Genomic DNA, 23,066 nt, shown 5'->3' with positions numbered 1-23,066 from the left:
GAGTTAGTATGCTATGCATACTAGCTCATTATGCCTTTGTCTTGCAGGTTTTTTTTTATCAGGTTTACAATAACTTTAATTCATGATAGCAGTCTGCTACCCTTGCTAACTGCAGCTTGGTATTGCATGCTTTTGCTGAGTATGTGGTCTACAATGACCCCAGATCCTTTTTTATCCTCGATCTTCCCTAAGGATCTCCCCCTATTACATACATGTTTTAGCCCCCAAGTGCATAATTTTACATGTTTCAATATTAAATCTCATCTGCCATATAGTTGTCCACCCCTATATTTTATCAAGGTCTTCTTGTAAAGATAAAATGACACCGGCACACACTTTCCTGCCACACAGCATAGCCAGATGACCAGACTTTTCTCTGCAGTAGTCGCACAATACAGCTTAGTCCCCTATGCCCAGCCTATGATTGGACAGTGAAGGAGCAACAGACTGATGAGCTCTTTCACCCTGTCAGCATGTTCCTCGTTGTTACATGTGAATGCAAGACACCATAGTTGTCACCCTCCTCACCCCCAGGTCCACGCTGTACTTACCTTCGGGTTTGCTAAGCTGTCAGCACCGCTAAAGCCACTCCAGCGGCCCTCCGTTCTTCTCTATCCGTACTTCCAAGACAAACCAGATGGATTCTGATTGGTCAGTGACTTTACTTAGCTGGAAATAAGGTTTTGGTGCTTGTTATGTGATTGGGACATTTCACAGATTTATGGTTTTGCCCTTTCTTCCCTTATACTTGATCTTAATTATTTGTTTTCTAAGCCCTGTGTAAGCATCCTGTACTGTGTAATATAATATGCATGGGTTCTCAGCAGTCAAATAATTGGAAAATCATGTTAGCTTGTCAGCAGTTCCTTGAGACATTTGGCAGTTAAATGCCTTTGAATTAAGTTTACTGAACATTTACTATATTGTTTTCTTTGGCATTTTTCATTATTTGTGTGACTGAAATACATTTTGGGCATTGCTTTCTAAAGTGTTAGCAGTTTATTAATAAAATGTTAATGTTTCAGTCCCCTGTTCTCGGACTCAGAGTTGGTGCGCTATGGTGACACTATGAAATTAATTAACCTGTCTAATTTTGCTTTCAGGATTCTGGTGGGGTGAAGAACACATTGTGTGGATATCAGACACTTGATAAAGAGGTAAGGCAACCCTTTTTTGTCCCATATGTAGATAAAAAAAGCTAAAATGATGTGAATGTCATACCATTTAGTGGCTTGTGTAAAGTTGGGGGTTGTTAACTCTCGTGGTAGGTGCGTTTTCCAGTGAGTACGCCAGTCCAGAACTAGTTTTTAAGGGCCTGGTAGCCCACTTTTATTTAAAAGCACAAAAGTTCACAAACACAACAGTATTTCCAAACTTGCCATCCGGCTATTTCAGGCCTTTAACCTAAGCCTAAATTCTGTTCCTCAGAACAAACAGTTTCCTAGAGATAAGCTCAAACCTAGCTTTCTCCTGGTAAGCGTCTTGCTGCTCAACCATTAATGACATGTGCCTCCTGCAGACATGCATACAGCCTCTGACTCCTCTCAGAGGGACAGGAGTCCCCTGACTCCCAGGCACAGACTTCCTGTCTGTGGGGTGGGGCTCTGAGTCACGTCAGGTCAGGACTCAAAAACCCAAGACACAGCTGTGCAATCAATGGCCCGGATTCACAAAGCACTTACGCCGCCGTATCTCGAGATACGCTGCGTAAGTGCAAATATGCGCCGTCGTATCTGTGCGCAGTGCCCACAAAACTAGATACGCCTAAAAAATAGGCTTCATCCGACCAACGTAACTTTCCTACGCCGGCGTATCGTGGGCGCATATTTACGCTGGGCGCATTTGCCGCTCCCATTGAAGCCACCCTGGCTTTGGCCAATTATGGCTCTCCATTTTTTGCAAGCTGTGATTGGCCAAGCATGCGGGTCATAGTGCATGCTTGGCCAATCATCAGCCAGCAATGCACTGCGATGCCGCAGTGAATTATGGGCCGTGAAACGCAACTCGAATTTGGCGCGAACGGCCTAAAACATTCGTAATTCGACGAACGATCGAACATACGATGTTCGAGTCGAACATGAGTTTGACTCGAATACGAAGCCTATCCCTACTGTGCAATATGAAACTGCATGTGCAGCACTAAACAAACATATTCAAATACAGTCCATGACAGTCTATGACTAATATGTTGAAAAAAATGAGCATCAATAAAATCGTGGCTCAAAGCGTGCTTATGTTCACGCGTTTCGATCAATAGTGTAATGTGTCTCAATATTTGTATTTTTCTTATCAGTGTGACCTCGCGTGGATGAGTAAGTACAGTCCCTCCCTCTTAGGTGGAGTGGTACGGCTGAGCATTCACAGGGTTTGGGTATCCTCCCTTCCCTGCTCCCTTTTTCCCTCTGCTGTATTACATACTACTGTCAGGGTGGAGGGGCACCTTGCTGAGGGGACTGTGTGTCTGGCCTATGTTTTGTTTTAATGCTGGGGGTCTTTTTTTTCTAGAAGAGTTTTGGAGCTGTGTAGCCTCTTTATGCTTTCACTTTTTAAATTGCTGCGTTTTGCCGCCATGTTGGCGGGGCTGTCGAAATTTTTTGGGTGATTTTCAGTTTCTATTGAAAATCCTATTGGCGACCATTTTGTTGTAGCCGTGCTATGGTACAGCATACTATTACGGTCAGCCATTTTTCTGTGGCCGCGTCAGGCTCCATATGCTGCGCTTGGCGGCCATCTTGCCTGAGCCCTCGTCCTCTAGTGCTGATTCCTGCGGCGCCGTTCTCCTCACGATACAGCACCTCACAGCTTACCTCACGGCTTTCTCTTCTCACATACAGCTGTGTGCTGAAGATGGGCAGCGGCGCTGAGCAGTCTCCTCCGGTGGTGGTGAGTCCCCTGGGTAACCCCCCTGGTCAGCGCAGTAGGAGGGTGTTTTTTTTTTGTTCAGGTCTGAACTGGGCCCTGTGAGTTTTTTTTCCTTAATGGAGAGTCAGTATCTGGTCCTTCTTCCCCAAACATGACAGAGGTGGCAGCTGGTGCTTCTGCACCTGCGGTTACTATAGACACTTTGTCGGCAGTCCTGGAAACATTTGTTGCCAGGGTGGAAGCGGCGTGCGGACGTAAGGGGGGTAAAAAGCGCCCCCTCCCTCCGCTATCCCCTGGGGAATGCTCAGATTCAGACCAAGACCTGATGCAGCTCAGGTAACTGGTTCTGTTTTATCTGAAGATGTGGACCAGGACCTTCCTTGTGAGGAAGACACTTTAACTGGGTCGGGGCATGATAAGGCACTTGTCAGAGTTCAGGGGGGAATTCGAAGCTCGGCTGTAGCGTCCGAGGTCGCTCACATCCTAAGGTGGGCGGAAAGAAGCGTGCCGGCTCTGTCGGCCATCTACATTCCAGGCGTGGAGAACTGGCAGGCAGACTACCTGAGTCGCCAGATGCCGGATGAATGGTCATTGCATTCGGAGGTGTTTCAACTCCTTTGCAGGAGGTGGGGAACACCGGATGTGCATCTACTGGCCTCTCGTCTCAACTGTAAGGTGTCAAGGTTCGTGTCCAGGGATCTCAGGGCGAACGCGTCAGAAGCGTTGGTAGCCCCGTGGGATCAGTATCATCCAATTTATGCCTTTCCCCCATTGAAGTTGCTTCCTCGGCTGCTTCGCAGAGTGGAGGCTGAGGGGATCCCAATGATTCTAATTGCCCCAGATTGGCCCCGGCGTCCTTGGTACGCGATCTCGTGCGCCTAGTGGCGGATGCGCCTTGGCGACTGCCAATGCGGGAGGACCTTCTGTCTCAAGGTCCCATACTCCATCTTGCTTTACAGTAGCTGGCTTTAACGGCATGGCTATTGAAAGCCAGGTTCTACGGGACCGAGGTCTTTCCGACTCGGTCATTCCAACTATGTTGAGGGCACGGAAGTCTTCTTCTAGGAAGATTTACCATCGCAATTGGAAGACCTACATCTCTATGTGCGAAGAGATGGGTTAGTGTCCACGGACGTATTCGGTGTCCAGGATTCTGCTGTTTTTACAGCGTGGTGTGGATCAGAAGCTTGCCTTAAGCACCATTAAGCATCAGATTTCAGCCTTGGCTGTGTTCTTTCAGCGGCCTTTGGCGGCCCATTCTCTGGTGGGTACCTTTGTGCAGGGGGTTCGTCATATACTTCCCCCTCTTAGACCACCTCTTCCCCCATGGGATTTGAATCTGGTGCTCTTGGTTCTTCAGAAACCTTCCTTCGAGGACATCAGAGAGATTCCTCTCTTGACGCTTTCTCAGAAGGTGGCCATTACTTCTGTCAGAAGGGTTTCTGAGTTGGCGGCCTTGTCCTGCAAGTCGCCATACTTGGTCCTCCATAATGATAAGGCGGTGTTGCGCCCGCGACCTTCCTTTCTTCCGAAGGTGGTTTTGTCTTTTCACCTTAACGAGGACATTGTACTTCCATCCTTGTGTCCTCGGCCGGCGCATGCAAAGGAGGTTGCACTTCATTCCTTAGACGTGGTACATGCTCTTCGGGTGTACCTGTCAGCTACGGCTCCGTTTCAGAGGTCTGACTCACTTTTTTGTCGGTATCCGGTCCACAAAAGGGCCTGGCGGTCTCGTCAGCCACCATTTTTCGGTGGATCAGACAGACCGTCATACAGGCCTATGCTCTTAGGGGCGGGCGCCCCCCTTTCCGGTCACGGCACATTCGACCAGGGCAATTGGTGCTTCCTGGGCTTTCCGACATCAAGCGTCTGTCTCACAGGTGTGTAAAGTGGCGACTTGGTCGTCTGTTCACACTTTTTCCAAATTTTACAAGGTTGATGTGAGTGCATCTTCTGATGCTTCATTTGGCCGCAAGGTTTTGCAGGCGGCTGTTTAAAGTTGCATCTCCTACGTTGAGGAGCTCTGCCTGTTTGGGGTGAAGTTGTGTGTTTTTACTGATACTGTTCCCACCCCCCGTTTTTTGACACTGCTTGGGGACGTCCCACTTGTCGAGACTTGAAGAGGTTGTGTCCGTCCATGGACGATAATAGGATTTTTTGTACTCACCGTAAAATCCTTTTTTCTGTCGTCCATGGATGGACACAGCCCCCACCCCTCCTTTTAGGTTTGTACTGCTTGTTACAAACTGAGGCTGCATGCTGCAGGGAGGTGTGTTATGTCTGGAGGAACCGCCCCCTGGACAGGGCTGTTTAACTCTGTTTAAATAACATGTATATGAATATTTTTACATGTTTCTGCCTAGTCCTCTCCTGTAAACAGGGAACATAACCCACTTGTCAAGACTTGAAGAGGCTGTGTCCGTCCATGGACGACAGACAAAATTTTTTTTTTGCTATAAACACACTAAAATCAGTATTAGCAGAAACAAACACAGGGAAACATCCAAAATGCCTACTAAATCTGAAATAAAAATTGTCTTTAGTTAATAAATATGTTGGTACACAAAACTGTAAGCAGCTAATGCAAAAATCTGGAGGTGAATAATGCAGGCATTACAGTGTGCAAACATGTTGCAATTGCCTAATTTTGTTATTTTGTATTTTTTTACAGTATTGTCAGGAAACTTTGGGACAAGATCAGGGATCTAAACAGACCCCTGATGTTTCAAAGTCCTCTATCTTCTTTTCTTCTTCAGTCGTGCAAAATGTAATGAACACAGGAATAGGTATAGAGCACTGTGTATTCATTTACAAACAGGAGACATGACAAAACATGACTGATGTTTACTAGGCCTTCCATTTTGAATGAAGACAGCATTTGTAGAGCATTTCTGTGTTCATTCATGGGGTAAGTAAATATTAAAAGCATGTTTACTGACAAGGGGCATTACCTTGCTGTATTTGAATAGCTGTATTTATGGTGTTGACTAAAGTTTAATCTAAACAAGTGGTAAACAAATCTAAAACTTAACACTTCAAAACTTCAAATTGTTGTTCTGATTTCAAAGTAGTCTTTGCACTTCTTTGGTTTGACTTTGATGCCAGTTACGCAGGCATTCCCTGAAATTGCAGCAAAATTGTGGCCACGTATCTCGGCAAAAGCGTGCTACTTTGAAGTCGCAGTAGTGTGAAAGGGGCCTTAATGTATCAAGGCATAGATTAATGATAGAAGATAACTGTCTTTCAGTAAATACATATTTTCTTGAACCCAGGAATAGGAATGGTCACAATCCAGTTGTTGGTCACTGTCATTTGACAATGATCACTTGACAAAGTGTTGTATAAAAACTTATTATGATAAAATTATCCTCCCTCTACTCTTAACTGTCAAATAGCAGTTGTTGCACAGGGCCAAAGTGAAAATATCCCTAGTCAGGAAAGAAAATAAATAAAAAATTAGAAATAAAATAAATGTAATCTGTGTTCTGGTACTAATGATGAAGTAGATGCATGTGATCCCATGTGATGACGTAGGTGAAGACATTAATAGAATATTGTTCTCTTACAAGCAATCAGAATCTAATAAAGGATTAGATAATTAGCACTGACATTCCTGGTGTCACCTTGGCAAATTAGGCAAATGATGTGCATATGTCAGTTGGGTAAACTGTGAGAAAGGAAAAAGGGGTCAGCCTTATGTGGCAACGCATGACAGCCCATAAACAGGATATTCTTATTTATTTGGAAAACCTTTCTCTTTGTACTATCATGTGGTGTTCATCATCGCCCTATTTCTGCCTTTTTCATAGAAGTGTTATTCATAGGTGTCAAAATGAGCCTTCTAGCACAATTCCTGAAGCCCACACTGAGTCCTCCAAGCATAGAGGGGCTTGGTGATGCATTCACTGTGAATTGCACAATGCTTAAAGAGGAACTGAACTGAAGAAAGCTAAGATTTTCAGTGCTTTAGGAAAAATCGAGAAATATTTAGTGTATCCAAACAGTCCCCTGAAAAATATACCCTTTGTCTGGAATTCCTCTAGAAATATAGCAATGTAATTCCTGTAAGTGTGTTTGCCTAGGCGCTCTTATACCTACAGCCTCTTAGCTGTATATTTGCAGTGTGCGATCTAGGACTGCCGGTCTCTGGACTTTTGGAGTGAGATTTGATGTCTGACTATGCTGTAAGCAACAAGATGGCCACTTCTACAAAGAAACATAGTACACACGATGAGATATTAAATCAGTAATTGGGAAAAGATCAGCTGCTTTAAGTGGTTGTAAAGTCTTAAGGTTTTCACCTTCAGCCACTGACGCTCTCCTCATTGGACACATTGATAGTAGCAGGAGCCATTGGCTCCCGCTGCTGTCAATCAAAATCTGTGATGCAGGGAGTGGGGCCGAGTTCTGCTGTCTGTGTCAATGGACGCAGCAGCTTTCCGTTGGGGCACTGATAGAGAGGAGTGGCTTGGAGCACTGGCGGGGGTCCCCAGAAGAGGAGGATCGAGGCTGCTCTGTGCAAAAGTATTGCACAGAGCAGGTAAGTATGGGCATGTTTGTTATTTTTATTATATAAACTTAAGTTGTGCTCGTAACAATGAAAAATCACAAATAGTAAGTGACATATGTAGTGAAAGAAAATTAATAAGTGATAAAACACACAATTAAGTCCATATATCAAAAAAGGGAAAATGATTGTGGAAAAAAATGATGATGATGATGGTAAGTCCGTTGAGGTAGTAAGTTCCAACATTCTATCCACCTTCACCAGGAAAGAGGAGAAGGGAGAGAGGTTCTTAATCTGAAGAAAAATCCCACTCTGTATGTGGGAACCTTTACCCAAACTGGTGGACCCCCTAAAGAGCATGGTCGTGAACGCCAGCAGATTTAGCCCTCTGCAGGGACTAGTAGGTCTTCCGTGTCACCGCAATCCTCCTGGTTTAGCCAGAAATCCTCTGTGATACTCAATGAGGGAACAAACAGAAACTTCAATTTGGGGATGCACACTCTGACCAAGAGCCACAAGTGCAAAGGGATAAGGAACTCCAATAGTGTAGTATTGTTTAAAAAATATCCTTTAATGCTTAAAAAGAGCTGCATAATACATCTAAAACAGCCGTCAAGCTTAAAAATATCAAACACCCGTGTACCGGGGTCATGTGGGGCGTAATAACGCCAGCGCGTAGCACCGCCCTACATATTTCGTCATACGTGACGTCTTCAAAACAAATCAAGGGTTTACAAAGACCACAGACAATACTAGTGTGGGCCTTTGCCCTCGGCCTTTCAATTCCTCCTTGAATGTATATGCTCATAGCACTGACTTTCAGCGTTAATGCAGTAGCTGCTGTCCTTATTGTCTTCAGTGAATTCCCTGAGCAGTAAGGAAGAGCGAATGTATCTGGATTTAATTACCATAAAAATACTGTTTTGTCTTTTAAATCAAGCGGTAATTGGCCTGCATTGAACGGTAGCGGCCAGGGCTATACCAGATCTAAAATCTATAGGAACATTTTTTTCTTACAAAACTTCATACAAATTGGCCAATGATGCTATCCACCCTCATGAGCGCAAAGCAGTCACTTTATTTACTGTGCTGCTCATGTGCCCTGTTCCTCCTCTTATTCAAGGGCACAGAATAGTCACTTGCCTTTCTAGTGCTGCTCATGTGCCCTTGTTCTTCTCTTCAGCTTATCTGACATATCCCCTCCATCTGGTTATGAGAAATCGGGAGAATTTTTTTTTTTTTTACAGCACACATTAACCACTTGCTGCCCGCCATATAGCAAAATGACGGCGGCAAAGTGGTTTCAATATCCTGACTGGACGTCATATGGCGTCCTCGGGATATTGAGCCACTGCGCCCCCCCGGGGGAGCGCATCACGGCGATCGTTGTTGCAGGTTGTCAGTCTGACACCCCGCAACACCAATCTAGGTAAAGAGTCTCTGACGGAGACTCTTTACCACATGATCAGCCGTGTCCAATCACGGCTGATACCCAGAGACTTTTGAAGGATGCGCGGTACTCCTTTGCCAGCTTCACTAATGACTCTTGGGTCTAGGGTCATCCTATGTCCAATAGGGGCATAGGATGACTGAGAAATGATATCATGAATTACATGAGATGGGACAATAATGATAATTCATGTATTGCAGGATATCTTGAAATATTACAAGTGGTTTATTCTGACCCCAACAGGTCAATAGGACAGTATTCATTCATGTGGGGACACATAGACTGTTGAGGTGCTAATTAAGTCTACCTGGCTGTAGTGATAAAAGCTTGCTGTGTTTGCATTCTATTGTCTATTGTGTTAATTAAGACTGGCTCCTCCTTTCATTGTGCTATGCTAACTAACCCTGTATTGTGTGAAAGTTCTATTGATGATAGATATGTGTTGGCATCTGAAAGGTCAGATGTCTGACCTTTCAGGTGTAGTGCATTAGCATGTCAATTATGTTTACTAAAGGAATGTGTTTTATGTAGCAGGTGAGAATAACTTATCGCAGAGTCAGAACGTCTGGGTAATGATGAATAATTAGCTCATCTGAATGACATTATCTAACGGAATGTGTATTGAGCACCCATTGTGTCATGTTGTGGGTGGAGTTGAGTCATTGTCCATATTTGGCTTCTAACTGTATAAAAACCTGAGAGTTTACCATTAAAGTGTTCATTCGTTTTGGAACCAGAGACATAGCTGTGTGTGTCTCGTTTCTGGGGGAAATTCAATGGATCGTGTCTGCTGGATTGTTGGAGTGTCGGATAAGCTGTCATGGGTTGGTGGAATGGAATATCGTAAATGGTGTTAACCCCTGACCGTTACACCATTAGTACACCATGGGCATCACTGATTAGCAGGCATTATTGTTTGGCACTGATTGGCATCCATTAGTACAACACATTTCAGTACATTAGTGCCACCTATCAGTGCCCATCTATGCCCATCCGTGCCACCTATCAGTGCCCATCCATGCCACCTATCAGTGCCCATCCATGCCGCCTATCAGTGCCCATCCGTGTCGCCTATCAGTGCCCAATCCGTGTCGCCTATCAGTGTCCATCTGTGTCACCTATCTGTGCCCATCAATGCCGCCTATCAGTGCCCATCCGTGCGACCTGTCAGTGCAACCTATCAGTGCCCATCAGTGCCGCATATCAGTGCCCATCAATGCCACCTCATCAGTGCCACCTCATTTTCGGTAATTTTTTTATTTTTTTTGCAGAAAATAAAAATCCCAGAGGTGATCAAATACCATCAAAAGAAAGCTCTATTTTTGGGAACAAAATGATAAAAATTTAGTTTGGGTACAGTGTAGCATAACCGCGCAATTGGCATCCCTGGTGTCATTCAAAGTGCAACAGCGCTGAAAACTGGTCTGGCCAGGAAGGTGTATAAGTGCCCTGTATGAAAGTGGTTAAAGTGGTTGTAAACCCACTTTTTTCACTTTTACCTACAGGTAAGCCTATAATAAGGCTTACCTGTAGGTATAAAGAATATCTCCTAAACCTGTACGGTTTAGGAGATATTCCCCTCGCAATGTGCCGCTGATTGCAGCGGCGCATGCGCAGGGGGGAATCCACAGCGAAAGGACCGGCAGCCGCCGGACCTTGCCGAATTTAAATCTCCCACGTGCGGGAGTGATGTCAACGCAGCTCCAGCCAATCACAGCGCTGGAGCGGCGATACCCGGAAGACACGCCGGAGCGAGATGACATCTCGCTCGGCGTGGACCAGGTAAGTGTTCTTCACCTCGTTCTGAGGTAAGTATTTCATAATCAGCCAGTATGCGGTACATACTAGCTGATTATGCCTTTTTCCTTGCAGGTTTGAAAAAAAAAAATGTTTATGCGGTTTACAACCGCTTTAATTTTGGTAGCATAATTATTAATGTGGAATGTATGTTTCTTGCTTAAGAACATGATTTTTTTATCAAGTTGTTATGGGTAAACTTCCCCTTTAGGAAATCCAAAGTTTGTGGTAAAATCACCTGCTTTGTTGTTGAAAAAAATAGAATAAAAAATATTTTATCTGTTTTTGCAACTCATCATGTTTTTAGGCACTTACTGCTTGGTTAAAGCTCTATTAAATAGTTATCATTTTGCATCTTGTTCTGTTAGATAAATTAAAATAGTAAATTTTACTTATCAGTAATGGCATGAAGAGTTTCTAAATTAAACAAAAAAAGCCAGAAGATACTGCAGAGAATGCAGTAGGACAGTTTTTATTAAGGATACTAGTCCTAACTATATGCCTAACTTTTTTTTAATCTATGAGAGAATAGGGTTGCATTAAATGGGAAGTCACCATAATGTAGGGATCCACCCAGATGTCTTAACAGCAGCTGGCTCAGCCGCTTAGATGCCCCACCCCAGTGAGCACTGGACTGATGGTCACCACTCGAAGCGAACCCGAGAACTGAGCGTTCAGCTGCATTTGATTGCTCAATTCTCGGTGTAGAGCCAGCAGGGAACAGCTGCAGCTCAGATCAATGCTGCAGCCATCTAGGTGAGTATGTGTGTTTTGTTTTTTTGAAGTTTCTGCACTTCCTTTTATTGTAGATCTAGACTCAATCAATACAATTTCATATAAGCTTTTATATGCTATTGTAATTTCAAAATAAATTTTTTATCTTTTTAAATCTTTTTTGAAATAATGAAAATAAAAAAAGAAAGCAGCGCTAAACCATCCACTCGGAATAAAACACCAAAAAATACAAAGTGCAATGTGCAAAGCACATATAACCATAATCTTTCCAAAGATTATGCAAGTTCATATATTCACACATGAACTAGACAAATAAATCCAAAGTGCAAAATGCAATGTGCAAAAAGATATATTTAAAGTATTCTTCTAAGAATTAGACAGATTCATATAGTTACACGTAAATTATGCAAATTCATATATGCATAATGAGAAATGATGAAACATGTGCAGGTACTGTGTATATAAAAGCCCGTCCAATATGTGAAAAAAAAAGTGGAAAGTCCAAAGGATGAAAGGGTGTAACTGGAATTGATTGATGAGTTCCACCACCAAGCACCAACAAATGGCATATGCCTCTTACCAGATGATGTGGACCAAAAATTATAATGGACATAAGTTCATGTGGTAACCCATGGAAAACCGGCATCAAAGGCAAGCAATGGCTACTCGATAATGACTTCAAATAAAGTAAGGAATAAAAGAACAAACAAACATAGTGAAACCCATTGAAATCTGTTATTTTATTTAAAAGTTATAAGAAGTACCTTAAAATGACTTGTATTCATGCAAAAACAAAATAGATCCGAGCAGACTCAGAATCAGGTCATGGAAAAGCAAAGCCGCAAGTGTCGGATCAACGTGTGTGATGTCATCTGTACTAGGCCCACTCAACGCGTTTCATCATCCGTGATGTCCTCTTAGGAGTAGGCTGAACCTGCCACAAGTTACTGGTGATCCTGCCACAAAGGTCCTTATTCAGGTGCTTTCTGTTATAGGGTAACAACTAGAGATGCACTGAAATTTCAGTCACCGAAAAATGTGGCAATAATGGTGCTGATAATATAATGCACCTGATTTTGCCTCAATTTTGCTGCAATTTTACCACAATTTTACTGTGCTTATGGTGTGTTTTTCATAGGTCATGTGACTCAAAAAACGCATCAAAAACGTGACGCGGCTGTGTTTATTAATGCGTTCCTGCCGTTTTTTAATGCAAGGGGAGATGCGATTTTGGTGTGGTGCAGCAAGCAAGATTTTTAACATCACAACAGAAGCACAAGGGACCAGTGTGAAGACATAAATAGAATAAATAAATATATATATATTATGTTTATAGCACAAAAAAATAAAAACCACAGAGGTGATTAAATACCACCAAAAGAAAGCTCTATGGGTAAAAAAGGACATCGATTTTGTTTTGGTACAACGTCGCAAGACAGCGCAATTGTCAGTTAAAGTAACGCAGTGCCGTATTACAAAAAATGGCCTGGTCATTAAGGGGGTAAATCCTTTCCGGGGCTGAAGTGGTTAATTATAAAGTCAAATATAATACAATTATGTATAAAATATAAAGAAGAAAAATATGTGAAGCGCTCCCTCTTTTCCCCAAAAAAATTGTGATGTAAATAAAAAATAAATAAAATAAAATATTGACCCCTAGTGGGAGTATTGCATATGACACCAAAAATATATATGTCACAGTGAAAGTGATATGTGCAACCAGTGATCTTTAGTAGGTACAAAAATGATAACACGTATATCAAATAACATTAATATGTACAACCAGTGACCTATAGTGGTTACAAAAATGATAACACATATATATCAGGCAAAGCCAATTAATCCAGTGATATTTTCCGTGAACCAATGCTGTCCACACACAATCAAACGTTGAATGATAACAAATGAGTGACTTAACACCACGTGGACCCTCCACCAATCACACTAGATGCTCACCTCCCAGAGCAGCCCCCTATTGGACCAAGTAGCACCTTCTCCTTTGGGGTCTCAATCTAGGATCTTTCTGGTTCAATAGGTTTTTATTGCAGAAGTAGTGTTAAACATACAACAATGTCTAACGCGCCTAGATTGCCCACACAGGGGCTAGAACTGATGAATAAGAGACAAAAACAAGAAAAAAAGAAAATGCAACATAAACAGAGGAGGGCAGCCTCCTATTTAAATGGTCACAGAAATCCTGAGTACAATATATATAATTTGGGGTAACCCCCATAAGTGCCAGAATAACCAGGACAAAACTGCATTAAAGGAACACTAAAGGCAAGATTTTTTTTGTTTAAAAATAACAAACATGTCATACTTACCTCCGCTGTGCAGTTCGTTTTGCACAGAGTGGCCCCGATCCGTGTCTTCTGGGGTCCCTCTGCGGCTGTCTCTGCTCCTCCTCGCAAAAGCTTTCCACCTTCATGCGAGCTCCCTCGCATGGTGGAAAGCTTTTGCGAGCGCACTCCCGTGATACAGCGGCGGCCATAGCCGCCGACTATCACTCGGCCCCGGCGCGCCGCGTCATCCGCTGTGACTGACAGCAGCGCCAGCCAATGGCTGCGCTGCTATTAATCTGCCCAGCCTAGCCAATCAACGGCCAGGCTGGGAACCGAACAGGATGACGAGAACGCGCCCGGGACTTTCGAGGGGTGAGGTAGGATGCATTAAGGTAAAAAAACTTTTACCTTTACAACCCCTTTTAACTCTGCATTAGGATCGTCTTGGACATCTGTTGGCCATCAAAAAGGGCTAAGAGCCCTGGTAAGAGAAGGAAAACAGAGAGAAATAAGAAGGAGAGGGGGAGAATAAGGGAAATTGGGGTAGGGGGAAGAGGGAGAAGGAGAAGGGGACCTGGGATTACCCAGGAAACCAGTCAGAGCCGATCCATACCAGCCAGAGGGAATCAATCCAGGATCTTTAAGCTCCCAATAGTAAACTCCTGCAAGCGTGATCTTTCATATAGGATGGCAGCATTGTGTACTTCCTACAAACTATGCGATGACGTCACAAGCCCCGCGCTAACGCGTTTCTTCGCTCACATGCGACTTTATCAAAGGGTATACAAACAACATTGCATCGTTTGTAGGAAGTACACGATCACCCACCCATGAGGGCAGCAGGGCCGAGGACTTTGTGATCCCAGGGATGGCTCTGTATATTTTCAAGTTCATCACCTATATACACCAGGGATAGTGCATTCCTAAATGTGAGTGGAATAGTTGCTTGTGTTTTAAACAAATTTCGTTTTACAGTATTACACTATGCTAGTTCCTTTTTTACCCTTATGTTGCCATCCTATATGAGAAATTATACTTGCAGGAGTTTACTATTGGGAGCCTAAACATCCTGGATTGAGACCCAAAGGGGGGGGGGGTGCTACTTGGTCCAATTGGGGGCCGCTCTGGGAGGTGAGTGCATATTGTGACTTGTGGAGGGTCCATGTGGTGTTAAGTCACTCATTTGTTATTATTCACCATTGGATTGTGTGTGGGCAGCATTGGGTCACAGAAGATATTAATGGACTTTGGCTGATATATATTTATATGTGTTATAATTTTTGTAACCACTAGAGGTCACTGGTTGTACATATTAATGTTATTTGATATATGTGTTATAATTTTTGTACCCACTAGAGGTCACTTGTTGCACATATCACTTTCATTGTGACATATAATATATTTTTGGTTTTATATGCAATACTCCCACTAGGGGGTCACTATTTTATTTTATTTATTTTTTATTTACTTTACAAAGTTTTTTTTTTTTTTTTTTTTTATGGAAAAGAGGGAGCGCTTCACATATTTGTCTTTTTACTCTGATCTGCTAAGAACATGTTAAAGGATCACTAAAGGATTTTTTTTTAGCTAAATAGCTTCCTTTACCTTACTGCAGTACTGGTTTCATGTCCTTATTGTTCGTTTTTGATTTGAAGTAGCTGTAATTCTGCTGTGATCTCCACACTTCCTGGTTGTCTGACTCCTTATAACCACAGTACTGGGAGCTTTTCACTGTGGTCTAAGCTGTCATTACTGTGTCTAAAACTCCTCAGAACCAATCAGATTCATTTTAAAAACAAAACACTGCCCTGGATTTGTTTGTTTTTGTTCTGTGGGTCTCTTTACTTCACAGAAACATGAAACCAGTTTAAAACCGAAAGTGAAACTAGAGGCACATTATATGATTGAATTTAATCTATTTTTAATCATTTTTAAAAGGAATCGGTTAACTTTTATGTCTCTATACCCTGTAAACCGTCATTTCAGCAAAAAAATGTTTTCCTTTAATGACCCTTTAAGCAGCAACCTCCTAGATTTAATATATTATACTTACTTTATATTAGTAGCACAGAAGTACATTTCTTTTTATATGTATAAAATATATTCTTTTTTTTTTCAAAACTGTCGCTTTAGGTTTCGGCACCAAAAATGTTATTTGGTGCACCTCTAGTGACAACACAACCCTGTTACATATGCATTTGGAGACTATAAACAGTTGTGCCATTGCTCATTGCTGTTATGAGAAAATCCAAACATGTAATGATACACAATGCTTTAACAAACTAAATGTTATCTATATAGGGTTTACCGTATTTATCGGCGTATAACACGCACAGGTGTATAACACGGACCCTAACTTTAAGAGGGAAATTTCAGGAAATAAACTTTCCACAGCCCCCTGCGTATAACACGCAGGCACAGTTTACCCTCCTATTTTCAGGGTAAAAAAGTGAGTGTTATACGCCAATAAATACAGTACTTTAACCCTATATGCATTTCATTTAGAGCAGTTTTGGCAACAGAGCTTTGTTGCCTTTTCAGAAAATATTTTTTTTTGTGAAACGGAAGCGCACAGCAGGGAAAGCTAGCTATACTAGCAATCAAAGGGTTATTAGCAACAAGTGTTGACATGGTGGCTCTCAATCAGTGCTTGTTTCATGGTCACTCAGCCATCTGGGAGGCTCTGAATAGTGCACTTATGCTAATTCATACCAGTCACACCATGCTGATTAAAGCAATTTACTTCTTCAATATAGAGATGTAATAGTCACAGATGAGCAGGGACTGTGCGACGGAAGAGATTTGAGTGTTTCCACAATGTATATTGTGTGCAGATCATTGTATTGTGTATGAATGTATGGAATATCTGGGAGACAGATCCTGCTCTTACTGTAAAATCAATAATTCATTTTGTTTAATGTTTAGTTTGCGTCTCTTTTCAAACTGTGCCCATCATTTTTTTTTTATATATCTGTTGTGATTTAAATCAAGGCAAGTTCTACTCTTGTAATTACTTGCAGCAAATGTGTGCTTAATAATATAATGCATCAAGTACATTACTACTGTACTGCTAAGGCATAAAATCATGGGAATTTAAATTGATGGATTTCTTGGAATATTTTATAGCTTGGCTTTTTTTTTTTTTTGGAGATAAAGCATTCTGTCTGTCATTATAGTTTGAAACGGCATGCTTTCTCATTCAAACATTGCAGCTCCTATATGAATCTCAAGATGAGTGGGGGTGAAATGGTTTCCTAAATTAACTGCTTCGGCCCCGGACCATTTTGGTGGTCAAGACCGGGCCACTTTTTACGATTCGGCAATGCGTCGTTTTTCCCCACAAATAGAGCTCTCTTTTGGTGGTATTCATCACCTCTGCGATTTTTTTTTTTTTTTGCGCTATAGACAAAAAAAGTGTCAATTTTGAAAAAAAATCTATATTTTTTACTTTTTGCTATAATAAATATCCCCAAAAAATATATAAAACAACTTTTTTTTTTTTCCACAGTTTAGGCCGATACGTATTCTTCTACATATTTTTGGTGAAAAAAAACGCAATAAGCGTTTATTGATTGGTTTGCGCAAAAGTTATAGCGTCTACAAAATAGGGGACTGTTTTATGGCATTTTTATTAATAATTTTGTTTTTACTAGTTATGGTGGCGATCAGCAATTTTTATCGGGACCACGACATTATGGCAGACACATCGGCCACTTTTGAGACCATTGTCATTTTTACAGCGATCAGTGCTATAAAAATACACTGATTACTGTAAAAATGACACTGGCAGTGAAGGTGTTAACCACTAGGTGTCACTGCAGGGGTTAAGTGTTCCCTAGGAAGTGATTGTTACTGTTAGGGGCGTGGCTACACGTGACACGTCACTGATGACTGTTCCCGATCACGGGGAAGGTCATCCGTGACAGTGTCACTAGGCAGAATAGGGGAATGCCTTGTTCTGCCCTTGCTGACCGGAATCGCGGCTGCACTCACGAGGCATGTGGCGGGCGCAGGCGCGCACCCCCGCCCGTTGGGCAGCAGATTTAAAGGGACGTACCTGTACGCCAATCTGCCTGCCCATGCCATTCTGTCAACGTAAATAGTCGTGCGGCGGTCAGCAAGCGGTTAACCAACAAGATAATGGAGACAAAGAATGACAGTTGAAGTTGTAATGGCTGCTATGATTTACACTTAAAGTTGCCAACTATATTTTGTTTTTATAGTCAGGGGGGCTGTTTTGTTTGTATCTTTTTAGCTACTTTGCAGTAAAGCAAGAAAACAGAAACCCTGTAATATATTCATGTGCTTTTACTGAATAAAAATGCTGCAACAGACTACTTACAATTGTAAGAGAATAATACAAGAAATACTGGGGGTTGATTTACTGAAAGTGCAAAATTTGGTGCAGCTGTACATGGTCGCCAATCAACTTCTAACTTCAGCTTGTTCAATTAAGCTTTGAAAAAAAAAACTGGAAGCTGATTGGTTTCTAAGCAGAGCTGCATCAGATTTAGCATTCCCCAGTTTTAGCAAATCAACCCCACAGAGGACTACAAATACATACAACACACCTGCATGGTAATGTCCGTAGGCTATTCGAATCTCCTGTATGTACACCCGGGGAAGCTTCCTGAAGATGTTTGGTCAGATGACTGGTCAGGTGTCCCATCAGACGCCTGGAACGCAACGCTACTTTGGTTGTTGCAGAAGTAGACTTATTCATGTGCCACACTTGGATGTTTTGGCCATAAGGGAGAACCTTACATTCCTGGGTAGGGGGACATGATGGACCTCTGGGCTGTGCCTTGCGTCAGCTACATCGACGCGTTTCGTGTACTTTGTCAGGAAAAATTTAGCTTTGTGTTTTTTAAGACATCGTTTTTCATTACTTCAGAATGTTCTTATAATTATGGTTGGTTACAGGGAGGAGCACTGTTCTGAATAGGGCCTAGTGTTGCCTTGCATGAACCTAAACAATATTGTTTGTGTACTTTTTCATCAATAAAGCTCATTTATATTTAATACCGTGGTTGACCCTTCCGCTATTTGCTTTCCAGGGACATTTCTTTGTCCCATCCACAATTTTTTCTGATAGCCCCTTCTTTAAAATTGGGCAGGTATCCCGTCCTACGGAGGAATTGGCTAGTTTGCAATTTAGCAATCAACTATTATCTCAGTGACGGTGGATTCTTGGATTTTTTATATATCATTTCATCAGGTGTGAATGCAGCCTAAGGGATATGCTATAAAGTCACTTTGCTTGCATTATACCATATAAAGAAAAAGTCTGTTGTCTCTTTAAATATTAAATAACAGCAAATCATATAGTGAAGTGAACAATCGATACATTTTATCAAACAGTGAATGATCTGTGATTCATCATGCATTGTCATGCCAGCAGGACCTGTGGCCATGCAGACTGGATTGGAAGTGGACGGGGCAATAGTGGTTGTGATATTACTTTAATGTCATTATATAGTGTATCTCATGTTCTATTTATTTATTTTTTATTTTTGAAAATTCTCTCTATTAGAAATTTTATATTTTCAAGGTACAAAACATAGCCATTTGGGGCATACCCCGGTTAATGGCCCATACACACGATCGGAAATTCCGACAGCAAAAGTCTGATGTGAGCTCTTGAATGGAAATTCCGACCATGTGTATGCTCCATTGGACTTTTGCTGTCGGAATTTCCGCCAACAAAAGATTGAGAGCTGGTTCTCAAATTTTTAGACTGAAAAAAATTCGTAAAATCCGATCGTCTGTAGCAATTCTGATGCGCAAAATTCTGATGCATGCTCGGAAACATTTCGACGCATGCTCGGAAGCAATCTCTCGGCTTGTCATAGTGTTGTATGTCACAGCGTTCTTGACAGATGAAAGTTCAGAGGACTTTTGTGTGACCCTGTGTATGCAAGCCAAGCTTGAGTGGAATTCCGTCAGAAAAACCATCCATCGTGTGTACGCGGCATTGCAGTTGCACATACATTTTTGACCGAAGGATAACTGATCGATGGGGCCCACACACGATCGGTTTGGACCGATGAAAAGGTCCTTCAGTCCGTTTTCATCGGTTTGGTCCGACCGTGTGTACGCGACCTTACAGTTTACAATTGCTGTTACACTAGTATCCAAGCCTGTACTACCACCCATGCTTCTTTGTTTCAATCATTTTTATTGGTATTATAGAACATGTTCTATATCTAAACTCCAATGGAATTCATCTGAATTTCCAATGAAAAAACTCCTATGGGGCTACACACGATCGGAATATCCGATGGAAAAAGTTTGTCTGACTTTTTCCATCGGAAATTCCGATTGTGTGTATGCGGCATTAGAGGTAGCTGTCCGGATTATTGCCCTGTATATCAAAATATGTCAATGAAGGTCAGGAAGATCCTGAGGTTGAGACCTTACTGAAACATGATCATCGTGAATAGGCCCTTAAAATTAATAAAGAGGGTTCTAGTCCAGTGACCACATCTCTCTAAATATTACCCCCCACACCCATGCTTTTTAGGTATAGACCTCAGTTTGCTCTAAATCAAAGTAGATGCTCAGAAAGCAGAGTTAGTCTAGCCCACCAGTTCCTAATCATCTGCCATGGAATCCAAGTCCGTACACTGGTGCCAAACCTTGTCATATTTCTTAGGACATCCTCGGGATACATCATGTTCTAATATTTAACAAATTGCTAGAATTTATGGTTTGGTATTAGAATTTTACACCAATAACAAAGGGCCATATCCATTTTGAACCAATAATTTGTTTGTGTGGGTTATCTTATTTAAAGAGGAGGTCCAGAAGTGATTGGGTCATTTATGAATAAAAATATGTCTATGTAGCATTGCCAGCACATTAGAAATACCCCAAACTTCTAAAACCATTGGAAGTCTATGAAATAAGGTGTTAATGTCTATTGTTCTTCTTGCAGAGACTGGACGTGGCTCACATCATCCATGTGCGAGGATGTATACATGGAGTGGGACTTTGGTTAAATGACAACTTCTGGGTAACGTTTGGCTTAGCTATTGGCCTGCTGGCTCCTCAGGTAACCAAATGGATAATTTTGACTTATTTTTTTCATATCAAAACTGCAATATACAATTCCAGCCACTCCTTAACCACTTGACCTTTTTTGCGGTACGGCACTGCGTTACTTTAAATGACAATTGCGTGGGCGTGCAACGCATGTAATTTTTTTGGGGGGGGGGGCAGATACCCTGCTGTTAGAGGTATCCAGCTCCCACTTTCTCCCGGGGGTCCGTGGTGCCGGAAGAAAGTTCACCCCTCCCTCCCTGCAATCTCCTGGTACACATCGCATGTCCCAGAAGATTGCCCGGCCATTCACAGCATGCAGCGCGGCTCACGTATGTGCAGTGCATGCCCAGCTGTTAAGCTACAGCTGGGTGCCCACAGTTACAAAGCCAGCACCACAGAGAGGAGGAGGAGAGGAGCAGGGCTTTGTTTGCCTGCATCGATGGACCATGGGACAGGTAAGTGTCCAATTATTAATAGTTGGCAGCTACATTTTTTTGTAGCTGTTGACTTTTAAATGGGTGGAACTCCGCTTTAACTGTTATAACACAACCAAGTAGAGACCTGGGAGGATCTCTCTCACTCTACCAGGAGCCACTGAATCTGAGGTCTGGTGAGTGACTTTTTACAGAGGAAGGGGTAATTTGTGCTTAATACTTTACTTACTGCTGAACTCTGCGTTACTCACTACTAACAGCTACACCCTGTATTACTAAATACTGAACTCTAAATTACTTGCTACTGACCTCCTCTCCCTGTGTTACTTATGTCTGAACTCTGTGTTACTCACTACTGACCCCTGCGCTACTTACTACTGACCCCTGCACTCTGCGCTACTTACTACTGACCCCTGCACTCTGCGTTACTTACTACTGATCTCTGAACTCTATGATATTTTATACGAACCCCTGCACTTTACTTTTCATTACTTACTACCAACCTTTGAACTATGGCATACATACTACAAACCTCTGAATTCTGCATTACTCCTGACCACTGCAAACTGTGTTAAATACTACTGACCCTTCAACTGTGTTACTTTCTGCTGACCCTTGCACTCTTCATTACTTACTCCTGACCCCTGCACTGTGTTATGTAGGTGTAACCCCTGCACTGTATGTCACATACTACTGACCTCTGAGCTCTGTGTTACTTTTGACCCCAGGACTTTGTGTTACTACTGATCTCTGCATTACATACTTCTGACCCCTGTTGACCCCCTATTTTGTGCTACTTACCCCTGACCCCTGCACTCTGCATTACAAATTAGTGACCTCTGCATTACTTACTCCTCGCCACTGCACTCTGTGTTACATACTACAGACCTCTGAACTCTATGGTAAACCTGACCTCTGCATTGAATGCGACTGACCTTTGAATTCTGTGTTACTCCTGACCCCTTGTCTCTGCATTACTTACTCCTGAACCCTGCACTCTTTCTACTTCTGTTCTCTGGAGTCTGTATTACTTACTCGTTACCCCTGCACAATGAGTTACTTACTCCTGAGCCCTGCATTGTGTCATCCCTTTATAATCCACAAATGTGGGCTTTTTGAGGCATGTTTTCTTTGTGTATTATACTGCTGACATGCCTCAAAAAGCCCACATTTGTGGATTATACAGGTAAAAGACATGTTAGTCACTTTAACTCTATCTATTCCAGTCATTTACTTTTTCTCCCTTTTTTTCCTGCCACAGGCTCTGGGTCTTTGTCTTTCCTATCTGTTTTGGATGAAACTCAAGGACATCTGTAGTAATTATGATGAGGTGGATTTCAGATCTCTGAAATTGAAAGACTTTAATTTCAAGGAATTGGACCTGAGCGGAGCAGGCTGCTGTCTCTGCTTTCCAAGGGAGGAGGGCTACATTCCCGTCAATGCAGACAGCGATGATGAAAAACTAACTTAGCGCTTATTCCAGCTTCTGCGCTCTATGTGAAGCCCGCTGGCAGGCTGTAACCGCAGATCTGCTCAATGATAACCTTTACCATGGGCTACTAAGCATATTGCAATGGATTCCTGCCTACATGAAGGCAAAGCTAATATTAGGAAGTTTACATAAAATTCCTAGTGCAATAAAGAACACGGCGATGGGATGTTCCCATACAACAAACACCTGTTTACAATGTTTACATTTCTGTATTTGATCAGTTTTTGATGTTCATAGCTAGAAAAGTCACAGAAAGCTAAACCTGCTCCAGAATTGTCCTTCAAATGACGGGTGATAATTGGTTTGCCAGACCTGTGTTTTCATACTAGCATTGCTGAATTCCAGATACCTGATAGCAGGCAGATGGGGCTTCATTCTAAACAGGGCCAGAGTATAGAGTGTTACTGAATAGGTGGGTCAAAGGAAGCAGAAATTGTCCCAAAATTTTTGTATTTGTATCTGT

General features: G+C 42.3%; 1 protein-coding gene across 1 annotated transcript in view; it reads left to right on the top strand.

The window, feature by feature from the left end:
• The window catches only part of LOC120932957 (tetraspanin-15-like), a 193,476-nt gene extending 170,690 nt beyond the window's left edge, over positions 1-22,786 (top strand). The window contains exons 6-8 of the mRNA XM_040345846.1: positions 1,104-1,157; positions 20,571-20,687; positions 22,373-22,786. Of these exons, the coding sequence (XP_040201780.1) occupies positions 1,104-1,157; positions 20,571-20,687; positions 22,373-22,582 (381 nt within the window). The 3' untranslated portion in view covers positions 22,583-22,786. The remainder of the gene's footprint in view (positions 1-1,103; positions 1,158-20,570; positions 20,688-22,372) is intronic.
• Positions 22,787-23,066: the final 280 nt, after the last annotated feature.

Source organism: Rana temporaria, chromosome 3 (assembly GCF_905171775.1).
Source record: "Rana temporaria chromosome 3, aRanTem1.1, whole genome shotgun sequence".
NCBI classification, from domain to species: Eukaryota; Metazoa; Chordata; class Amphibia; order Anura; family Ranidae; genus Rana; species Rana temporaria.
Note: the sequence above shows the minus strand (reverse complement) of the source record. Positions and strands in the feature narration are given on the sequence as shown.